The following is a 22,507-nucleotide window of genomic DNA, read 5'->3' as shown; positions in this document are numbered from 1 at the left end:
GCTCGTAATCCCGACGCTCCTCCTCTTCGTCGCCCGAGTTCAGCAAAGTGCATCTACAAAACACATTATTCCACTCTTCAGTTGCTGGTTTTGTGCCGTAACAATGCAGGTTCAATCAAAGCAAAACCTTTACCATAACATCACGTTTTTTCCCCCTCAGGGTCCCAACGCTCTCGTGACGTACACCATCATCAGCGGGGCGGACGACAGCTTCCGGATCGACCCCGAGTCCGGCGACCTGATCGCCACCAAGAAGCTGGATCGGGAGCGGCGCTCCAAGTATTCCCTCCTGCTGCGCGCCGACGACGGGAAGCAGTCGTCCGACATGCGGCTGAACATCACCGTCCAGGACGTTAACGACCACACGCCCAAGTTCTCCCGGGCCACGTATTCCTTCGACATCCCCGAGGACATGGCGCCGGGTGAGGTCTTGGTTGCAAATTTTAAAAAAAACGCCTCAGACAGGCAATGTTTTGTCTTCTGCACCAAAAAAAAAAAGCTTCAACCGCTCTGTTAAGCTCATCAAGAACTCAAATTATTAGGAGCAGCGTCTTTGTAGCAGTACTTTTCTGAGAACATTTTCATATGAGCGTGGTAGAGTTCCCACAATCCTCTGTGCCTTCCTTCAGGGGGAAATTAAAAGAGTTTAAGAGGTCGAAGGGACGGTAACTGATATTTGATTTATATGGAAATCTATCAGCGCCCGGCAGGATTTACAGTGACGCTGACAACCGTCTGGCACGGCCATTTTCTATCCCTTTGCACCGCCTCAATCGAAAGAAATAGAACAAAGAATAAGTTTGGAAAATGACGGAAGGAGGGTCAGGTGAGGATGTAATCAAGATGTAGTTACGTAAACACATAAAAACAGCTAATCATGAGCTGTTGAGGCATTGTTTTCATCGTCCGGTTTAATACCAGGGATGGGCTTTCGGTTCATGCCAAGCGAAGCTGGCAGAGTGATTGCGGAGTCACTGGTATTATTAAGACCTTCCCTCCTCATAATTGCTCCCTGTAGATGCATTAAAGTCGTTTCTCTCTGTCTAACTTGTCGCCTCTGTGTTACGACCCCGTCTGACTCCGCAGGCTCCATCGTGGCGGCGATCCTGGCCAGCGACTCCGACTCGGGGGCGAACGGCGAGGTCACCTACTCGCTGGAGGAGGAGGAGGAGGACGAGGCGTTCCTGCTGAACCCGGTGACGGGCGTCTTCAACGTGACGCGCCCGCTGGACTACGAGACCCAGCAGTACTACATCCTGACGGCGAGGGCCCGGGACGGCGGCGGCCAGGCCAGCAGCGTCCGGGTTTACTTCAACGTGCTGGACGTGAACGACAACCCGCCCGTCTTCAACGCCAGCGCCTACAGCGCGTCGGTGTCCGAGAGTCTGCCGCCCGGCTCCGTGGTCGTCACCGTCGGGGCCAGCGACGCCGACGACGGTACGGCCGAGGAACTAAAACCACCTGGAACTTTTACCTGTGTTGTTTGTGAGGATATTTCACTGCTGAACAAGTTCAGAAATGACTCTCGCCGTCATTTCCAGATATCAACTGATTTAAACCTGTTGAGCCCTAGGGGTTTTATATCAAAAAAATCAAGAAAAAATCATGGTATAAATCCCTCCCCCCCAAAAAAAAACATGTTAGGTATCAAATTAAACATGAAAATCAGGGCTACAATAATACATAATCCCGATGTACAACCTATAAACACAACTCAAACAATAAATAGGATTAGGGGTTAGGGTTATTAGGGTTAGGGTTAGGGCTAAAGGGCTGCAAAAGTTACCTAAACTAATCATTTGAAAGCATGAAACTTAAATTATGTCAACTGTGTCAAGGTCAACTTTTGATATAAACACATCGGTTTATCACAAGTAGATATATGTGATAAACAAATGTTGATCAGGCTCCAATAGATATATAGTCAATACATAAATAGAAGCATTATTCCACTATTGAATCAATCTTGGCTTATTTTCGTCCCATTTTGACATTTTTATCTCTTTGCAACTTGAGGCTTGAGTGTTATTATTAATATATTTGTATTAAATTGCCAGGTTATTTTATCGTTAAACATCTCACTTGTCAGACAAGATCAGAAAAAAACGACATATTTTGACTCTGATTTGACTCCATACCGGTGTCAGATTAATTTTATCGTGAGTTTACTAATAAAACCTCAAGACACCAATAAGAAATGTTCTTTTCTTTTCTAAATTTAGACAACTTTGGCAACACTTCCAAATCAGGATACATTGTATTCTTTATTTGCAAGAAAAAAATGGTCGTTACATGAAGTTAAGCTCTTATCCCAGAGATGTCCGTATCTTTAAAAGTTCTTAAATATACTCTCCTACTGCATGAATCAAGTGTGAGTTCAGCCAAAGCAGATTAATATAATGTCAGTTCGTTATGACAGCTGGTTACACAGAGACTCTCAAGCCTACATTTACATTTTTCATGTTTTATTCTGCGCGTCGTAAAGCCACGCCGTGTGATTAAGCGGCTCCGAGTTATTTTCCGCGTTTCAGGTGGCGTGGTTTTCGTGCGCGTGAAGTGCCGTGCGGTATGTGAACGGTCGCCGCTGCTCCCCGCCGCTGTAATTACCGCTTCACCCAGACCTAATGTGGTTATTGTGACCTACATTCCTGGGAATATATACGCCGCCTGCTTCTCAAACTTGGGAGTCTGGCTCCGTCCTCCGCTGTCCACATAATCCGACCGCGGGTCGTTTTCTACTGTCAAAATAAAACGCCGCCATTGTTAGCGCTTCCTAAACCGCGACCCCTGACCCCCAGGCTCTGCACTGGGATGGAAGTAGCCCTCCAGCTTTTGATAAGGGATTACTTGTGTACTGTAAATACGCGCCTGAGTGTGGGAAGGTGCCGACGCTTTCCACATGAATACCCCGTTGAGTTGAATTACAGACGCTCAATTTAAGCTCATTTCAAACCCCCCCTAGTTCCAGGGCAGTGCTGCGGATTAAGCCAGATTTCAAGGATAGATAGTTCACAACATCCATTAACCCGGTTTCATTTCAATAAATGCTTAAACTTTGCTTCTATCAGTTCATGAATGCATCATCTACTTGGAGGTCAGAGCTCCAGCTGCTGCACATGGACACAATGTGTGGAAATGGATGGAGATAACGCATATGATTGAGACGCGTACGGATATTTAACAATCGCACCTAGAACAATGGACGCTATTAAAAAAGATCAACATTCGACCTCCACCGCGACACACTGTGTGTTTGTTATCTGGCTATTCTTTGAGTTGAAGGTCATACTAAATAGTTCCTGGCAGATTCATTTATTTTTTGGCACCATGAGTGTCACTAGACACTTAAAAATACACCCAACTCTCCACTTGATTTGCACAGAAAAGGAGATTTAATTAGAAAGAGCCTCTACTTAACTGCTGCCCCGACCACAGATTCCTCCTGTTAACCCAAATTAAATGTTGGTTTCAGGTTTTTTCTGTCAATTCTCCGCTTGAGGAAAGTAACACACTTAACCTCGGGAGCAAAATACAAACATAAGTAGTCTGTCTCGTTGAGGTTAAGTATCTTTTGGCAGAAAGCCCTTTAGTGAGCGTAAGTTGTTTTAGTCACTTTTTTAAGCAGTAAGTTTAAGTATGTTTTATGCTTTTCTTTGTCGTATAAAAATGTTCACGGTCTGAAGATGTCACCTTGGGTTGTTGGAAGTTATTTCAGAAACTGATTTAGTCCATAATGAGACAATCATTGTTCAGTTCTACAGTTTATTTATGGGTGCTGAAGATGAGCTAACCAACGGTAGCGTTTTAAAATCATTCAGTTATCGTTATTATAGCCTTCTGATTCCCTCTTTTTATTCTTTTTCCCCAGGCCTGAATGCCCAGCTCCTCTTCAGCATTGCGTCTGGAGATTCCCAGGGCCACTTTGTCATCGGCAAGGACGGAGTCCTCCAGACCAAGAAGGCCCTGGACCGAGAGATCCAGTCCTTCTACAACCTGGTGATCACGGTCAACGACCTGGCTCCTCCCCCGATGACCCGCTTCACCAGCACCGCCCAGGTGTCCGTCATCCTCCTGGACATCAACGACTGCCCGCCGACCTTCACCTCCCAGAGGATGACCTACATCCAGGAGAACACCCCGGTGGACACGGTCGTGTTCACCGCCAAGGCCGCGGACGCCGACAGCGGACCCAACAGCTACGTCGAGTACTCGCTCAAAGGGCCTTTCGGGAACAAGTTCCGCATCGGCACGATCGACGGAGACGTCCGGCTGGTCGGGGAACTGGACCGCGAGGAGCTGTCCAACTACACCCTCACGGTCATCGCCACCGACAAGGGCGAGCCGCCTCTGTCCTCAACGATGGACGTGACCATGACGGTGCTGGACGTCAACGACAACACGCCGAGCTTCTCGCAGAACATCTACGACATCGAGATGGAGGAGAACACGCTGACCGGGACCGACGTCATCCAGGTGTTCGCCAGCGACGCGGACGAGGGCACCAACGGGCAGATCCGGTTTTCCATCTCGGGAGGCAACACCAACTCCGACTTCAGGATCGATTCGGTCACGGGGGTGATCTCCGTGGCCAAGCAGCTGGACCGCGAGGCGCGCTCGTCCTACTCGCTGGTGGTCCAGGCCGCCGACCGAGGCAGCAGCCCCAGGGTGGACCGCGCCACGGTCAACGTGGTGCTGCTGGACGTCAACGACCGCCCGCCGGAGTTTGAGCTCTCTCCGTACACCGTCAACGTTCAGGAGAACTTTGAGAATCTACCGAAAAACATTCTGCAGGTCAGTTGTTTGTTTTCTCGTTTTAAGCCGTTGACGTCATTAACATTCACAGACAGGACTTCCTGATTGGAAAGAAGGCAGCGCTTTGAATGACAGTTATAAGACCCTCAAATACGCTAATGCCTTAACCACATTTGTAGTAATACTAACTTAATAAGTGCAGGTATGTGTGCACTGAACCACTTCGCATGGTGGTCTTATTTTTGCTAAAATGGCATGGCAATGGCGTGACTAAAAATATATAGAAACGATACATGACTGCAATTTGCTCCGCGCAATTAGGCCTTTATAGGATTTCACCGAAATATGAAACGGGGCTGAATTGCATTGAGAAGGGCAATTAACGTCCCAACCGGGAACTGATGACTTAATGAGCCGTGGATAAAAAATGGAAAGCGGACGACTGATTTGCAGTGGCGCTTGTGTACCTTGTGAGGAAATGAGGGTACAGTTATGTGGTGGCGGTGGGGGGTGTGTGTGTGTGTGGGGGGGGGGGGGTCCAGCCGCGGTGGGCTTTTGCCACACAAGAGCACACATCTGTGCGTCTAACCTGGCCGTCTGCGGGCATGCACCACGGCAGGGGGGCCTGGAGAGCCCCCACAATGCATTTGTGCTGTGGTAGTTTAATGCTGCAGCACGAGGGGTGAAATTACTGAATAATAGTGTCGTACTCAGTGTTTTTTTTTTTTTTTTGCGGATTCCCGTGGAAAGTCTGATTAGACAAAGTGAATAAAGTAATGATCTTCCTTCCCTCAGCAATTACCTCCATGGTGCCACCCAGCACCGTGATGGTGATTAGCCCGCCGCTGCTTCAGTGGAAAGGCTCAGCAAGGTGGTCATACTGGGTTACTGCCAGCTGTACTTGGGTGTGTCCATTAATTAAGCAACAATGTTCAACAACACGAGGAAAAATGCTCGAAAACTGCAAGAATGAGATTTTGTGGTTTGGTGAATATGGCGCTTAAGCCATTGTTACTTTCCAGAGATCAACTGATCCACTGAAATGTACATTTATAGAGCCCGAAAGCACAAACTCATCTCTAGTGAAAGAAAGTAACTCCGTAGTTAATAAGTCAGTCCTGTACTTAAAGTTGAGATGAAATGAAAAATGCCTTTTTAATTAACACATCTCCGGTGCACCATCAAAAATCCTTTCTTTGCATTTTTATCTTCTAGTCTAAATTGTTCCTGTATCCCAAACAATGACATGTGCTTATGTAAGCTAGTACCAACCAATTCTAATATAATGGCATCCGTACATTAATCATTTTAACTTTTAATGCATAAGAACTCACAGTCTTGACTCCCGGGTGACATCGTCTTTCTTGTACCATTTCATCCGATGCCGTACTTGAAACACAGAAGCTAAACTGTACTTAAGTCTCGTACATGTTACTTTCCACCGCCGCTGCCATGCTATTAAAGCTCTCCTCTTAACTGTTTATTCCAGACAACCTGCCGTTCGGCTGCTGGGAAAATGAAAAACACATTTCTTGCACAAGGAGAAGCGGCTTGATACCCAGAATCCCTGACGAGGCTTGTTTCATGTCGTCTCTTCCAGGTTGTCGCCAGAGACGACGACCAAGGTGCCAACGGGCAGCTCAGCTACATGCTCAGCGGCGGGAACGACGAGGGCGCCTTCAGCCTGTCGTCCAGCGGCCAGCTGAGCGTGACCCAGACTCTGGACCGCGAGGCTCGGGGGAAATACGTCCTGCTGGTCACGGCCACCGACTCAGGTGAGACCGCAGCGGCGGTGTTGAGCTGCGACGGGCATCTTGAGACCTTTCTTTTCGGGGTTTTTGTCGGTCTTGGAAGTGTTATGTTTCAGTTCACCGGGCTGTTTACGTCTTGTTCAACTTCATCACGACGATCTGTTGAGGCCATTGTTCTTTTTTTTCTTCTTCTCTTCTTTTTGCAAAAGCTAGAAAACATATTTTGTAATCAGCCGGGGACCAAAAGAACCGAGCTGAAAAAGAATATTGTCACAAACTAACAGCAGTGTCAACAAACAGCATTTTGAGTTCACAGTGTGTGCACAGGGCTTTTTTTTTTCTTTCTTTCTTTCTTCGTGTGGCACAATAAACTAAACAATTCAGGAGTTTTTTTCTTGCAAAAGCTTGTTTTTTCTACCTTATTCCCCCAGAAGTCCTTTCAGCGGGCTGAATTAAACAGCATCCTCTGTTTATTTGGATACGGCGGTCGAGCTTGTTATAGCCAGATAAAAGGTTAACTTGTTGTTGCATGGAGGCCAGTTAATGTGCAGTTTAAAGCAGTACATGCGTATCCCCGTCGCAGCCAAATCACATGCTATCCCGGCTAAGTATACGTTTCCTCCGAGCCGCTCTGGCACGGCCGTCACGGTCTGAGGGCGGTTCTGTTTCATTCCTGCTCTGACCACGTGACCCATCATAACGCGGTGTATTTTTGACCGTGCACAGGATTTTGGTGAGAATGGAGACAATGTTGCACAGGAGTGTCTTTTTTGGAGCGTCGGGGCGAACCGATTTGCATCTTCGTCGTGGGGAGATTGTTACATATCACGTCATTTCAATCAAAGAGCTGTGTCAGCATAAGATGTTCAGATGCTTTTAGTAATAAAAATAGATGAGGGGGATTTGTTCCTCGCGCTTTGTCAAGATTGTCTCGCTTCCCGGACTCTTCTGAGGTCTCTGCCACATGGACAAAGTTGCCCAACAAGCGAACATACTAATTAGGATTCGATCCCTTTTTGTGTGCGCTTCACAAGGAGTCCATATTTAGAACCCCTGACAACAATTCCAAAATATTTTGACAGGACGTTTCATTGCGATGTTGGTGAGAAGAAGAAGAAGAAAAAAGAAAAAAAGAGAAAGAGGGATTTGGGGGTAGAATATCAAAATATCAAAAAACCCATAATCATAGTACAGGCCAAATTACCCAGCAGCATTTTCTCACATTTTTGAGGCCTCGGCTGAGACGGCGGGGGGAAATGGTTCTCCCAGTCGCTATCTGGCAGGAAACGTCCAAGGTGGATGGTGCAGACATGTCTCCAACGCTGCCGTCTACCGTGACCCGCGTTCGACCACAGACATCCATCTCCACATGTTCGCGTCTGCTTTTATCTTCCTGCGCCGCCAAAACACAGAGTCCCAGAGAGACGAGGGGAGGACGCTCCGGAGGATTTATCGGCCTTAGAGATGCAGCCTGTTCGAGTAATACGCCGGCAGGCGTGGACTCAAGTTATCTGTTTGTTCAAAAAAAACACGTTGCGCCGTCGTAGTTGGTATTTGTACGACAGCCAAGTCTAAATCCTGCAGATACAAACGCTTCACCGGGAGCAGAGGAGATAACTTTGTGTTTTTTAACACAAACGCTAAATGACTTGCAGACAAGTTCCTCGCTTTTGTCGCATTTTTTCTGTTGCTCTTGTGCCGTGCCGCAGAGTGCCAACCGGTGCAGGTAACCTGGTTAATGGGTGCAGGTAACCTGGTTAATGGGTGCAGGTAACCTGGTTAACCGGTAAAGGTAACCTGGTTAATGGTGCAAGTAACCTGGTTAATGGGTGAAGGTAACCTGGTTAATGGGTGCAGGTAACCTGGTTAGTCGGTGCAGGTAACCTGGTTAATGGTTGAAGGTAACCTGGTTAATGGTGCAGGTAACCTGGTTAATGGTGCAGGTAACCTGGTTAACCGGTAAAGGTAACCTGGTTAATGGTGCAGGTAACCTGGTTAATGGGTGAAGGTAACCTGATTAACCGGTGAAGGTAACCTGGTCAATGGGTGCAGGTAACCTGGTTAACCGGTAAAGGTAACCTGGTTAACCGTTAAAGGTAACCTGGTTAATCGCAGCCTGAGCTGCAGCTTCAGGGCTCCCTGTGTCTGCTGGATGGAAACAACAGAGCTCACCGGGGTGCCGATTCCCAGAATGGGCTCAGGAGAGCGTCAGGATTTTGGCAAACGTCTGCCATTATTTAGTGAAATCTGTGCGCTACAGCACCTCCACAACGCGGCATCCGCGCAATTAAAGGTGTTTTACAAGGCGTCTTGTGGAGAGGAAACTTAAAGATCAGTCTGCTTTCTCTCTCTTCCTTGTTTATGGAAAGTTGTTTACCGCATTTCTGAGTTAACAAGTTGCGCCGATAGCGGAGACGTTTGGCGGCTGCAGGCGTCCGAGAGCTGAACCAGCTGCGGGCCAATCAGATGTGAGAGTTAGTTATGGAAGACATTTTGAAACAGTAAGATTTCCAAACTTCTCTCTGCCACACAGTAACATACTTGTCCCACTTTGTGTTGATGGAATAGCTTTAAGTGGTCGAAGAAAACACGATTTTATGGATCTGGCAGCTGGGCAGGTGTGTGTGTTGGCAGCCGATTCACCTTTTTATGAGAACCAACAAGTTCGATTGCATTCTTTCCATTCTCTAAACAGTGTTCATAAATGGAAGGGCCTTTTTCTGTTTCCTCAATAAGTAAAATAAAGTTGCCAGAAGCTTTTTTTTATATATATATATATATATATATATATATATATATATATATATATATATATATATATATACACTATACTGTATATATTGGTGGCTATAATGGAACAGCCTTGGAAAGCAAGAGGGACTTTTTTTTAGGATTCAGAGTTTATCTCGGGCGTAAAGTTATTATTGAGTCATCACCAGGGAAATGTTCCAGAGTCAATTAAGATGTTGATATTGTTGTGTATTGATATGGATAATCATCTATTCTATGCATGAGTTAGTTTGTGCTGATTTTGGCTTTTAAGGATTCTTTGCCTCTTTTCTTCTTTTTTACACCAAAGATCTTGAAGTAAGTCGTCTTGAAATTGACATTGATGGAAGATTTCGATGAAATTGCAGAGATGAACCGGTTTGCGTGACCCTTTAAGGAGGGTTGAATTATTGCGCAATGCTTGTGTCTGCACAGTTGCACACATGCATGTATCCTCTGCTTTTCCTGTGCACTTGTTGGGACATCTGTGTCTGTGTGAGTCTGCATGTGGCGGTGATGCATTGACATGCACTGTGTTTGGTCACGTTTATTAAAGGGCCAGCACAGCAAAGCCCTCGGCCCAGGCCTATTGTGGCGGATGCAGCACATCGCTGTTTGCATTGGGCCTTTTAACCGGCGGGTGAGGCGAAGTTCTGCGGTGCTCAGCGAGATAAATCCTCTAATGAAACGTCACTACTCTCAAGCCGGATCTTTTATTCTCCTTAATGGCTAATGTGACCCGTGAATCTGCTGCACGGACCCTGCGGTGTTCTCCAGCTTCTTTCACCTCCTCGACTTGATTGATTGCATAACGATCTGTCCATCTCCTGTCGCCACGTTTACGCCCCAAAAACAGCAAAGGGCTTGTGTCTGTTCATCTCCGGAATATTAAACAAATACAAATCGTCCAGCAAACGATGTCCGATAAGAAACGTGTCCGGGACATCGCCGGATCACTGTCCAACACTCGCCATAATAAATCTTTAACGGGATCCATTTCCGAAGGCTTCAGCCAGTCTGCAGTCTAGTGGCAACACAAGAGTTAGCCAAATAAAATATCAGGTTCCTCAAGTGAACTTTAACAGAGCAGTAACATTCTGGATTAGCTCTTTAAAAAAAAAAAAAAAGCTGTGCAGCAACAATGTGCAGCTTGCAGAGTTTTTTCCTCTCGCCTGTTTTCCCTCCTCCACTCCCTGGTTCACGTTAATAGCTCCATCTGTTTGTGTAAATAGCTTTGGTAAGTAATGTGGGTTGGGTGATTGGCTTGGCAAAATCCTCTTGTTTTTAATGATGTTCATTTGCTGTGTTGGTGAGCACGTCAAGTTCCCTCAGAGCGGATTTCACCACAACTCGTCGGAGCTGTTGCCCACTTGCTTTTCTATTTGTTAACCCTTTAAAAACAGGGTGCGAAAATCCCCCTGCGCCTATTATCAGACAAACAACAACAACAACAACAACATATTATCTCCGGAACCACATCGTTGTTTAACTTCATTTAAATTGCTACAATACCGCAACCCTTGTGAGAAGATGCATCTGGTGTGAAACATAATTTAAAAAAACGTTAAGTTTAAGTATTTACGTAGACTCCATTTATGAACCGAACAACACAGTTTTTTGACTGAAACTCCTTTGAACACCCAAATGCTGTGTTCTATTATGATTTTTGTTGCAGTTTCTGATTCTATAGGCCCTCCTCTTTCCAAAATGGTGTCTTATTAGTATGAGGGCTGTTGTCAGGGCACCATAATACAGTTTGAAAAACTCGGTGACCACTCGAGGAGGGATTTTTGGATGCTGGATGTTCATAGTTATGATCAAAATATCTTTTAAAAGTGATTTTTTTTTCAGATATACAAGACTTTGCTGAAGAAATACATACAATAAACACAAGTATTGGAATTAATTTGGTGGTTCCTACGACGACTCAAACACAGGGAAGAAGAAAAAAAGGTCTAGAGCCAAAATCAGGGTGTTTAAAGGACTGTGTGTGTGTGTGTGTGTGTGTGTGTGTGTGTGTGTGTGTGTGTGTGTGATTATGTTTCCCTTCTTACCACTTTTTCCAATGTCATATTTCAGATACATGTGGCCGGCGCATGAACATTATGGAGTCGTGTTATGAGCGGGTAACCCTTCACGCTGGTAGAATAGTACAGAATGTTCCACAGATGCTCATGAGGGATTTACAAAATATCCATCAACAAACAGCAAAAAATAAAAGCGCCATTGTCATAAAAAACAACACAAAAGGCACATAACTTCATAAAATGTCACCACAGGCCCTAAAAATATGAGGAAAAAGCAGCATTATAGTCTATCGATGTGCCTGCAAACCGCCCCAAAACGATCCGTGACATGTGGGGAAGAAATTATGCAAAAAGGCAGTCAGACGTGGCACTCCATAAATAACTGGAAAGCAGTATAACATTCGATTTAATTTGACGAATGCCTCCGAGATTGCTGCATTATTAGAAAATATTCGTCCCAGATATCCCTTTCACTCCCTCGCTTGTTAAGTGTGAGAAAACCTCTGTTTGCTCTGTTGTGTTTGGCAAACGGAGCGCTGGGACCGCTCCGCACCCGGCGCTCCGCTCCGCCGGGGCCCATTCGCCGGGGTGCCGAGCCGGGGTCGCATTAAAAGAAGCTTTGTTGCAAAGCAACAGGTTCTCAGAGGCGGAAAAATGTCAATTTTGCCTTGATGGCGGCCAATCCCCCCCCCACCCCCCCCCTGAGTAATGATGTGTTTTATTTACGCTGTCCCTTAAGAGCACAATCCAGCCGCAGTCCATAAACCGTAATTAACCGTTTAGCCTTAAGCTTCAGGCTACAGACGGGCTGTCTCACACATTTGCACATTCATCCGTCTTCCCTAAGTCAACCTGTCCCGGACTGGAGGGAATCCGGTTGTTTGGGGCGTCCCGGCTTCGGCCTTGTTTGTCGAAGTTTGATGAAACATCAGTCGATCATATGTTGAAGGAAGAGATTATCTCTTGTGCCAGCAGAGACACTCAAACCTTCTTCTCAGCCCGGCTTAGGTCTTTCCCAGGAGGTGGGTGCTGCTGCACCCCCCAGGGTCTCGCAGCAGTGGGCTTCCCCGCAGCAGCTGCAGCGCTCAGAAAACACACCGCTTAATCGCCACTAACACGTGTGTTTGTTCCCCCTCCGGTTCAGAGAGGACGGCCACTGGCACCTTCCTGGAGGTTAATGTGATTTGTCCGCTGGTAATGTACACTAATAAGGTGCTTGTTGGCCTCGCCATATGTTTGTGCTAGACAATACTTTCTGGGTTGAGAGGCTTACAGATCTGGAGGAGGCGGCAGATGGTCTAAGTTGAGTCTCAGGGTCCTGAAAGCTTGTTATTTGTCTTTGGGGGTCTTCTTTTTCGATCCACGCCAAAACAAACGCTCAAAAGTCCCACATGCGCCTTTTTAAGTTTTTTGTCCGGGGATTATTGTGCAATATCAAACAGAGAGCTCTGTTTTCGGTTGTCACTGCCCCAACTGTGTCAAACCCGGATCTGAAGGGAAGCCGCCTCCCTTTAATGAAACGTATCGGTGTGGTGGTTCAAGATTCAATTAAAGCGGCGAGGAACTGACGCCACTCCTCCATCCCACAATGCAATGGCTGCTCAACAGTTATCTGAATAGCATCAGTCTGATGTGAGGATACCACCTCATGGAAACCACAAGGTCCACTGCTTTCTTTACTGATTGAGAGATCACGCTTCTCCTCTCTGCGCAATAATAACCCAGATTGATTTTGGATTTAGCATTTGCTTCCAAAAAATGTTTTTTCAGGCCTAATTCGGCGTGTAAAAAGCCCATCGCTTGCTGTCGCCGTTGACGACTCGTCGCCGTGCGGTAAATACAGACGAGGTCGAGGCTGTAATCTCCAGGTTAGAAGTGTCGGGTTGCGGGCAGTTTGCTTTCCTAAGTAACGAAAGATTAACCCCTGAAATAAGATTATGCTCGCGGCACGAGCTCCAGACAGCGGTGAGGTAGTGCATTGATTGCCTTATCTGTTTTGGCCAACGAGGTAAAGGTATTTACGCGCCGATGTCACTGCAAACACGAGCTCCCCCGCTGTGGAACGTCATTTTGTCATTATATATGATTTATTTGTAGAAATTACAAAACAAGACTTAATGTACACTAGACCTCACAAATAAGGAGTGAAAGGATAACATATCAGACAGCCAAATGGTGAGGGTACACATGGCAGCCCCCCTCCCCTCGCCTCCCTTTCCCAAAACAAATATACAACAAGACAATTTGATACACAAACAGAAAAGAAAATTATAAAAGCAACCAAAACCCCACATTAACAACTGGCTGTTAAACGCTTGCAGTGGCAGATAATATTGTAGAAACATATGCTTATTCTTACCATCCCACCTTCTCTGACCTCCAACTCTCTCACATACATCCACTCACACACACACACACACACACACACACACACACACACACACACACGCATATCCACTTGCATTAATTGAGCAATGTAAAGACTATAAATGAATGAATGAAATTAATGAATATATACTTTATTATATACTTTATTATTTTTTTTGTCGTCATCAGTAGCGCCTTACAATTGAAGATACAAACACACAAGATAAAAGATCAAATATACAAAGAAGCAACAGGGATGAAAGATATATACAAATTAAAATAAAGTCATATATATATTTAAATATACATAATAAAATATAATAGAATACAACTAACTGGAGAATAAATATACTAAATACTAACATAAATATTTATATTTACAGCCGCAGAGCCATTAAGTAAATTAGATAAACAGTAGAAAGTGCAAAAAGCAAAGTATTTAAATACTTTGCTTTATTATGTAAATAATACATGATAATTTATAATAATAAATAAGGAAACAAAAACATGTACATAACAATAAATAGTACAAAAACATTAAAAATCAATCAATGGTGGCGATATCCAGTTGGGTAGACCTGGCGTGCTCTAATGCTCTAAGAAGGGTTCCCAGACCTTACAGAACTTAGTAGAGGTGCTTAATTTTTTTCTAGTGTCATAAAACGAAGGGCATCTCGAAGCCATTGAGAGTAGGAGGGGGGGGGGGAGTTGATCCAATGTAGTAAGAAAACATGCCTCACTAAAAGTGACAGAAAGGCCACAAGTTCCCAGACGTAAGATGGCAGTGAGTTCCCAGAAGGTGGGACACCAAACAGGGCAACTAATGGTGAGGGACAGATATTGGTAGAAGTGACGGCTGAGAGAGTGTCAAAGACAAGTGCAGGACAATCCCAGAACATGTTGCCAAGCCTGGCCGGTCCTAAATGGCACTAATATACGAGCCAGTTTACTCTTGGACCAATGGACCCTGTGCACTACTTTACATTGTACGATTCCATGCCTCTATATTAAGATCAGCCGACCATGATTTTGTCTCTTTTGATGAACGCTCAGGTTCGCGGTTTTGTTTTTTCGCGACCGGTCAGACAGATGAAACAGGCTTCATAAGAGAATTAAATAAAAGATTCACAAAAACTGCTGGAGAAGGAGTAAAGAATCCAGGGTCCGGGGGACGGGACCGGCCAATGGAAAAAAATACTTCTCTAACCACAGTAAACTCGGCAGCCGCCGGTCGGCAGCTGACTTTCCACCGGCTCTCTTTCCAATGGCAAAATGATGTCATTTGTCATCTAGCAGTGGGCCTGATTGTACGCTGCCAAATTTAGGCGCATTCCCCTCGCCGTATCTCCCCGCCCTCGCCTCACTCTGCTTGAGCCGTGGCGACAAAATCATGGACTCCGACTCTCTGACACTCTTTCTAGTCGGCTTCTCCAGATTCCGGCGAAGGCTGTTTGGAGGAGACGCTGGCATTTTCTTGCAGAGCATTCCTCTCCCGTTGAGTCACTCCCTCTCTGCCCCAAAAAATAAAAGAGGAAGGGCATGGAGATTATTGTCTCCATCATAAAAAGTCTTCAGTATTTTTTTTTTACCGCAGGTACGAAGGAGATTTAAGAAGCGGAAACGGGCAGCGACGTGGAGCCCGTTATTTAGTTAGCGGTCGCCGTCGTGTGAATCTTAAGAATGTCTCACCCTCTCCACAACTATTCGAAACAACTGCCATTTACATACATTTGCATACCTGCCAGGATATAGTGTTCCTTGATGACTAAATCTGTCGGCCCACGCGATGTAACAGGATAGATCTGAACTATTTACACATTGGAAAGCAGGTTTTGTGGGAGAGAGGAAGGGGGGGTGGAGGAACAGCTGCCAGGGGTTATGCGATATCAGTGAGGCCCTGGAGGCTGCGAAGGCACGTCCTGAGGCTGCACAGAGGCGCACGGCGCTGTGACAAGTGATACGCCGAGAAAAGACGGGGAAAATGCCCCGTTTGAAGCAACGGCGCCCGGGGTCAGCGGGGGTTCGGGGTCACGCAGGGGAGCTTTAGAGGGTGTTTGAGCGCAGTTCAGGGCTCCACCAAGGGGGGGCTCCACGCTTAGCGAGGATTAGCTTGGGCAACGGTGTCCTGCGCCTCGGAGACAGACGCAGTGTGCGGGTCGAGAGGTCACGCGGTGGAGGCTGCTCATTCTCCTGCAGCAGAGGAAGTAAACAGGTTGTGACATCACGTCCTGTGCAAAAGTGAAACGCCTGGAAGGAGGGCACACACACACACACACACACACACACACACACACTGGCTAGCCCCGTAGCTTGGCCTGCTTCCGCTCTCAGTGGGGAAACAATGCTTCTGAAAACTGCCCTCCCTGTGTTACAGAAGGCAGTTTGAGTTCAGAGCAGCACAGCAGCTGGCTCCATCGCTCCAAACCAAATATGTTCCTCCTTCACTCCGCCTCTTGGCGGGAGCTAATGGCGTTTCTACACAAAGCCACTTAGCTCCCCGAGCCACTGAAGTATCAGCCCGCAAAGAACATCTTTGAGTCTTAGCGAGCCGCTCACATGTCAAACACACTTTGCCCGGCGGGGTCGGCGCCCCTTCGGTTAACTCACAGTGATACGTGACACCTTGCTGACCTGGATCGCATCCCGAATAAGAGGATCAGCTAAGGAGGAGGCGGGGCTTCTTCTAATCTGTTCTCATGACACAAATAGTGATGACTCATGTCAATCCACTCGAACGCTCTTGAACCCGTGACGCCGCGGTCTCGAGTGCAAGCGGATTAGACGGCTGCAATCAAGTAGGGTGATCCCGCTGACTGCGTTGGTTCGGGACGTTTGATTCCTTAACGCCGCGGGGTGCAGCGCGGGGTGCAGCGCGGGGTGCAGCGTGGGGTGCAGCGTGGGGTGCAGCGTGGGACCGGGTGCCACAATTTTACATTTTCCACGTGGATCGTGTTTCGGCCGCCGCTACTTCTCCTGCATTTCGACACCAAGATGTGTCGCCGACTCGCCGCCCCGTGTGAATGATTTTGGAGCATTTTGTTTATAAGCAGAGTTCTCCTCATCGCAAATATTTGTAAAGGTGGAAATACATAATCACCTCAAACTATAACATTGCCCATATTTGGTTATAAACAGGACTCTTAAAGAAAAAAAAAAGAGCTTAGCTGGAGCTGCAGACCACATGACTCATTTTGGTAATGAGTCACAAAAGATTAGTGTCGTATGGTTTCTGTTCCTCCTTTTGGGATAAAAAAAAAACATTTGTTTACTTTTACCTCTGTTTGTGTCATTTATTTAGCTTCTGGAATCCAGCTCTGTTTATTCTAAAAGCTGGTCAGCCACTTCTGTTCTGACCAGAAAACCTGACAAGCTTCAGGTCGAATGTCTGTTTATTATCACAAAGCCGGGCAGCGACGTGAAGTTACAGTAAACTACCTCCAATCTCGTTTGGTGAGGAATCCCCCGCGCGGTCTCCCAACACCACAATGATGTTTGAATTTGTTGATCTTCTTAAAGGGATTTCAGTTCCTCCTCTATGCCCACGGTGGGGAGGTCACAGTTCAGCGTCAGCAAGTTAGCAGCAGCCGCGGAGATTGTGGGCAATTTCATTTATTTCCCAAATGCACTTCTTCAGTTGGTCGGTGCAAGTACCGAGACTCGAAACCCACCCGAGTCGTCGTAAGACGGCAAGAGCAACAGACGTAGTTTAAATAGCGAGAAAGTCTCCGTAGGATGGTTGGGTCAAACAAACAAACACAGGAGTTTCACCCAGGCGACCGCTGTTCATGTCCTGTGTGAAAGAAACCAACTCTACGTTGAGTTATTTTACCGTTTTAGTAATTTACGGACTTTACTTACACCGGTTACGTAACAAACTTTCTTATTTTAACCTAAAACCACAATCGTTTCACAAGTCTAACCAAGTAGTTTTGTTAACTTACGTTTATTTTGGAAAGACACAATGCAAAGTGTGGTTCTCTATACCTGTAAACTTCAGATTTTTTTTTTTGGTACGAACCAATATCTGTACAAATTGTCAAGTGACCATCAAGTCAGATGGATTCATCCGCTGGGGACCATGAATATCTGCACCCAGGATAATGGCAATCAATCCAATAGTTGTGGAGAAAGTCTGAAACAAGTAGTTTAAATTGGCTCCCGTGGCCTTAGTTATAATACCTGAACCTAGTGCCTGGGCAGAAGGTTTAAATGCTTCCAAAAAGCGAAAACGTTCTCAGCGATTCTCATGCTCTTTCCTTTTGTTGACGTAAACTATGACAGAAATGAGTCACTTCCCTCGTGCGTCGTCTCAGGAGGCTGCCGAGGGAAAGATCATCCATCTCGCTTCCAAATGAGAAGAATTGGCACCAAATCTAATGAGCGTGTTACTCTGATTTTTATCAAATTTAAGAGATAATCCACGCCGGCTAAACAGCAGATCCGTAGTGTCCCTCAAGCTTTGTTTTAATTTTCTGACCCTCCAGCCCGTCAACACCCTCGTTGTTTCCTCATGTTTAAATTTTTGCACAGCTCCGCATTAGGAGAGAATTTTCGGTGGCCCCCGTCCAAGTGTTTTGTATTATCTGTTAATAATCCAGGCCCCTACGGTACGCAAGTTCAAGCATCTGATGTTTTCAACAGCTGAGAACACAGGCGCCGGGGACACGAGCTCGGGGTTGTGAGTGTTTTTATTTGGGTGCGATAGAGTTGACGCGTCCACATGGAGTCCTGGAGCGAGCTGCAGGAGGGAACAACTACAAGTTAGAGGTGGGAAAAGAGCCTCAGCAGCTTTCCTCCATCCTCAGGTGCTCCCTGTCCTCATAAACAATGCAAATGTTATGCAGACTATGGAGAGCTCAAAATACCCCTGAGCCTTTAAATATGTCCCCAAATCCCACGTTGTGACGTTCAGTAACAAGGCTGAACTTGTGTTTATGTTTGGAACATATATATATACATATATATATATATATATATATATATATATATATATATATATATATATATATATATATGTGTGTGTGTGTGTGTGTGTGTGTGTATATATCAGGTAATGCAGCGTTCCTTTTAAGGATGGATTATAAAGGCCAGCTCAAGCGAGGCAGATGTCTGAATCTTTCATTTTTTCCTTCTCTTCAGGTTTTTTCTGCATTGCGGCTCATTTTCATCTGCTATTGATTTAAATCCCCCCCACCCTCCTTCCCTCCCCCCACCCCGGGGCCCCAAGCGAGCCCCGTTTCGTCACCCGCTCGGGGAGAATAACAGTTAGATTTTTTTTTTTTTTGCTGAAAATAGCACTTCTCCCTTGCTCAAATTCCACAGGCTAACTCTCTCAGCGGCGTGCACCTTAAAATAGATACCTCGCTGTGGAAATTAAATCTACGAGTGTCCGGGACCCCAGGAAGGACGCCTGGAAGATTCGGTTTCAGAGACATGGAGCCCTCTTGATGTGCTCGGCGCTGCGTTGATGTGGCGGTGCGACCGACGGAAACCCAAACCGGTTTGCCGGAGACATTTCCCTGCGTTAATGCAGCCGGGGATCTCGTGGCTGAACCCTCGCAGGAGGATGAATCGACAACGAGTCACGTGCAATGAGGCTCCGCGTGTCCAAAGTCTGAAATGAGAGTCTTAATGGCGCTCACATGTTACCGTTTCCCCCCCTTTACCAGCTCTCCGTGGCACGGAAAGGAGTTCCTTAATCCTGTCAGTTAGACGAGGCTCCATGTTCAGCTCCGCCATGTGAATGGAAAGTGTAATGAGTCGCTTCTGTCCTGGCCGGCGAGGCGATTTCTCCTTCACTTCTTCTTAGTTTTCCCGCCGAAGAAAAAAAGCTAACCGCTATTTGTCACTGATGCATTTTTTTCCTCCCTTTTCCTCACTCTGCAGGTTCTCCGTCTCTGAGCGGGACGGGGACGGTCACGGTTCTGGTGGACGACGTGAACGACAACGTGCCCGTGTTCACCTCGTCCTCCTTCCACACCACCGTGATGGAGAACGCCCCCACGGGAGCCGACGTGCTGCTGGTCAACAGCTCCGATGCGGACGTGGGCGTCAACGGCATGATCAGGTACCCAGAGGCCTCTGGTTCCCTCACGCTTTCTGATAATTCATTTTTTATTTTTAGGCTAGGCCTTTTCGTGCCAAACCTTTGAGAACTAACAGTCAAAATGTCCTCACTTTGGAGGAGTTCCCTTCTTATTCTTTTGAAAAACGTAACTAACGTGCTGGTCAGACACAAACGACGACCCTCCCAAATTCCCAGCAGACACCACCAGTTCACTGCTGGTCCCCATTACACTGATAAAGAATCTCTATGTGTCTTTTTCTTATGACCTTTTTTGTTATGCTCTTGTAGAGAATTCAAACGGAAATGTGTGACAACGTGCAACAAAAGTTTCTGGCCGAATTCAAAATGGGACGTTGCATGGCGCCCTGGTCTCTGCTGCACTGTAAAGCACAACAATCCAACTTATATAAGAGGAGGTTGGGTTATTCTGATCCTTCAAGGTGCAAAAGATGTTGCAAACAAAAATTATATTATTCTGAAATTACCAAAAATATAATGTTAAAACTACAACAATGTGAGATTCTATGTCTTTTCCTGAACAGACAAAACAAAAGGGAATGTTTTTTACTGAAATCACATTTAAATCTTCTCTTTTAGATTTCGTTAAGAAAAAGAAGAGAAAAAAACCTCACCAGAAATGACCTCATAGTTTGATTATTTTTTTCCAGGGACTTTTGCACCGAAGGTTTATTTAAATGTGTACTTCATTTGACAGATTAACGCAGGAATAAAATCTGTTGTGTGCGTGAGACTAATGAAACCAATTAGTTTTTTAACAATCCAGAGGAGATCTCTGCAGTTCCAGTAACTGCAGCGAGTAATCAGGTCAGCTTTACTCTGCTTTGATTCCCTGGTGTGAAAATACCCTTTCAGGGCCATGCAGGACTGGCTTTTGGCTTTCCTCACGCCTTCACTGAGACGTTTTACCTCATCACCAGCTTTGTGAAATTCCAGGCCGATGTTGCAATCGTTGACAGGAGTTAAGAAGCAGTGTGCAGAGTTTTAGTCAACACCCAAAGTCATTGTTCGGGGGCCCGAGATTCTCAAGCCGGACGACAGCTTTTCCACACACTCGCAGGCCTCTCCACGGGTGGGACCATGTAGGAGCTTCTGGTCTCTCTCAAGCCGGACCCCGACTCGAGTCCGACCCGTCCTCCCTCCTCCGTGACCCCACTGGGTGCACATTGGGCGGGGGAGGTACCGCAGTGCGCTCCAGTTTCCCAAAACATGATAATGAGGATGGTAATTGTCGATGACAGTGTGAGTTGTGCGCATCGGGGGTTCGAGGGGGTTCGAGACCCTTAGCGGAGACCAGAACCGGCTACTCTCCGTTATTAGTTTGATTCTCGCAGCCCATTAAACGCGAGTCCCGAACCTGGACCGTGTATCGGATCCGTGGACGGTTTATGTTGTCGACGGGGTCTGAATGAGCTCTGCATCCTCTCCGCTCTCGCGCCGCGTTCTGTAATTTGTCGTCCCGTCTCTGGAGGGCGATGCTTTTTACAAGGAGCCTTTTCAAAATATGCACTGGTGTGTACATGTTTGTGTCACTTTACATTTACGTCTGGGTCCCTGCTGGTGACACACGATATGAGCTTTTGGAAAGCCAGAGACTGTGGCCCCCTGAGTCCCGAGGAGTTGCATGTTATGTGGTCTTTTATTCATATTTTTTTGTCATTTATTCGAGTTCTCCAGCCTGAACCACAATGGCTCTCTGTGAGCACTGGAGCAGAAAACAGTGGCTGGATCCGATACAGTATGAAGCTAAATGCTTCAATCAGTTAACCAGCCGAACTGATGTCAAGCCAGCACAGTGTGGTGACCATTACTGGGCATATTTTTCTATTAAATGTGCTTTTGTGAGGCTAGAAACAGCGCCCTCTATAGACCACATGAGGCCGGTACTGAACACAAGTCAACTGGCAGTGCAGCAAACAATATGTTCAGACTGTTTTAGAAGAAGGAGACGGTCAGTATTTACATGAGAAACACTTAACAGAATAACACAATCTACTCACTATAACAAAAGATGCAGAAACTGAAGTAGCCCCATAACCACTGAAACGAGGTAATGATAATGAGGTCAAAGAGTGATTATGTGTAATTTCATTCTTTTTAGTTTCCTTACATGATGTAATAAGTTATGTGGAACACACAACACATGTAAATATATACAGGTGCAGTAAAAAAAATAAGTTGTATTTTATTTATTTATTTTTCCACAGCCAGCAGATTATGGGTTAGAGCTGGTTTTGGATTGTTTTCACTAATACAAATTGAACTTTCCATCTGCGAAGACAAAGCAGATTTGAAGATTTGCAGTCAACCTAAGTGACTCCAATCATGTTATGTTGATGGGATATTACTTTACTCACGGAATCGATTCCTGTGATCACAAATAATCCAAACTCAATTTGATATCTTGCCTCACCAAATTCCCAAAGCTTTCACTAAAACTTGTCCTACTTTTCTTCTTCTTTCCCACAGCTACAGTCTGACCGGAGGACACGGCCAGTTCTCCATCAACCCGGCCACAGGACAGATTATCACCAGCTCCCTGCTGGATCGAGAAGACAGAAACAATTACCAGCTGCTGGTCGTGGCAACAGACGGAGGACAGCCCCAGGGCCTGTCCAGCTCCGCCACCGTGTCGGTGACGGTGGCCGACATCAACGACAACCCTCCTCGCTTCCACCACCACCCTTACGTCACCCACATACCCGCCTACACGGCAGCAGGTCAGTTCTTTAAAGGCCCCGGACCAGGTTTAGATA

General features: G+C 46.2%; 1 protein-coding gene across 1 annotated transcript in view; it reads left to right on the top strand.

The window, feature by feature from the left end:
• The window catches only part of fat4 (FAT atypical cadherin 4), a gene marked incomplete at its 5' end in the record, with an annotated part of 99,489 nt that overhangs the window by 55,204 nt on the left and 21,778 nt on the right, over positions 1-22,507 (top strand). Inside the window, 6 exons of the mRNA XM_079229074.1 lie at positions 161-422; positions 1,087-1,437; positions 3,869-4,791; positions 6,353-6,527; positions 19,553-19,733; positions 22,221-22,471. Coding sequence (XP_079085200.1) covers positions 161-422; positions 1,087-1,437; positions 3,869-4,791; positions 6,353-6,527; positions 19,553-19,733; positions 22,221-22,471 — 2,143 coding nt within the window. The remainder of the gene's footprint in view (positions 1-160; positions 423-1,086; positions 1,438-3,868; positions 4,792-6,352; positions 6,528-19,552; positions 19,734-22,220; positions 22,472-22,507) is intronic.

This window comes from Taurulus bubalis, assembly GCF_910589615.1.
Source record: "Taurulus bubalis genome assembly, chromosome: 13".
Lineage (NCBI taxonomy): Eukaryota > Metazoa > Chordata > Actinopteri > Perciformes > Cottidae > Taurulus > Taurulus bubalis.
Note: the sequence above shows the minus strand (reverse complement) of the source record. Positions and strands in the feature narration are given on the sequence as shown.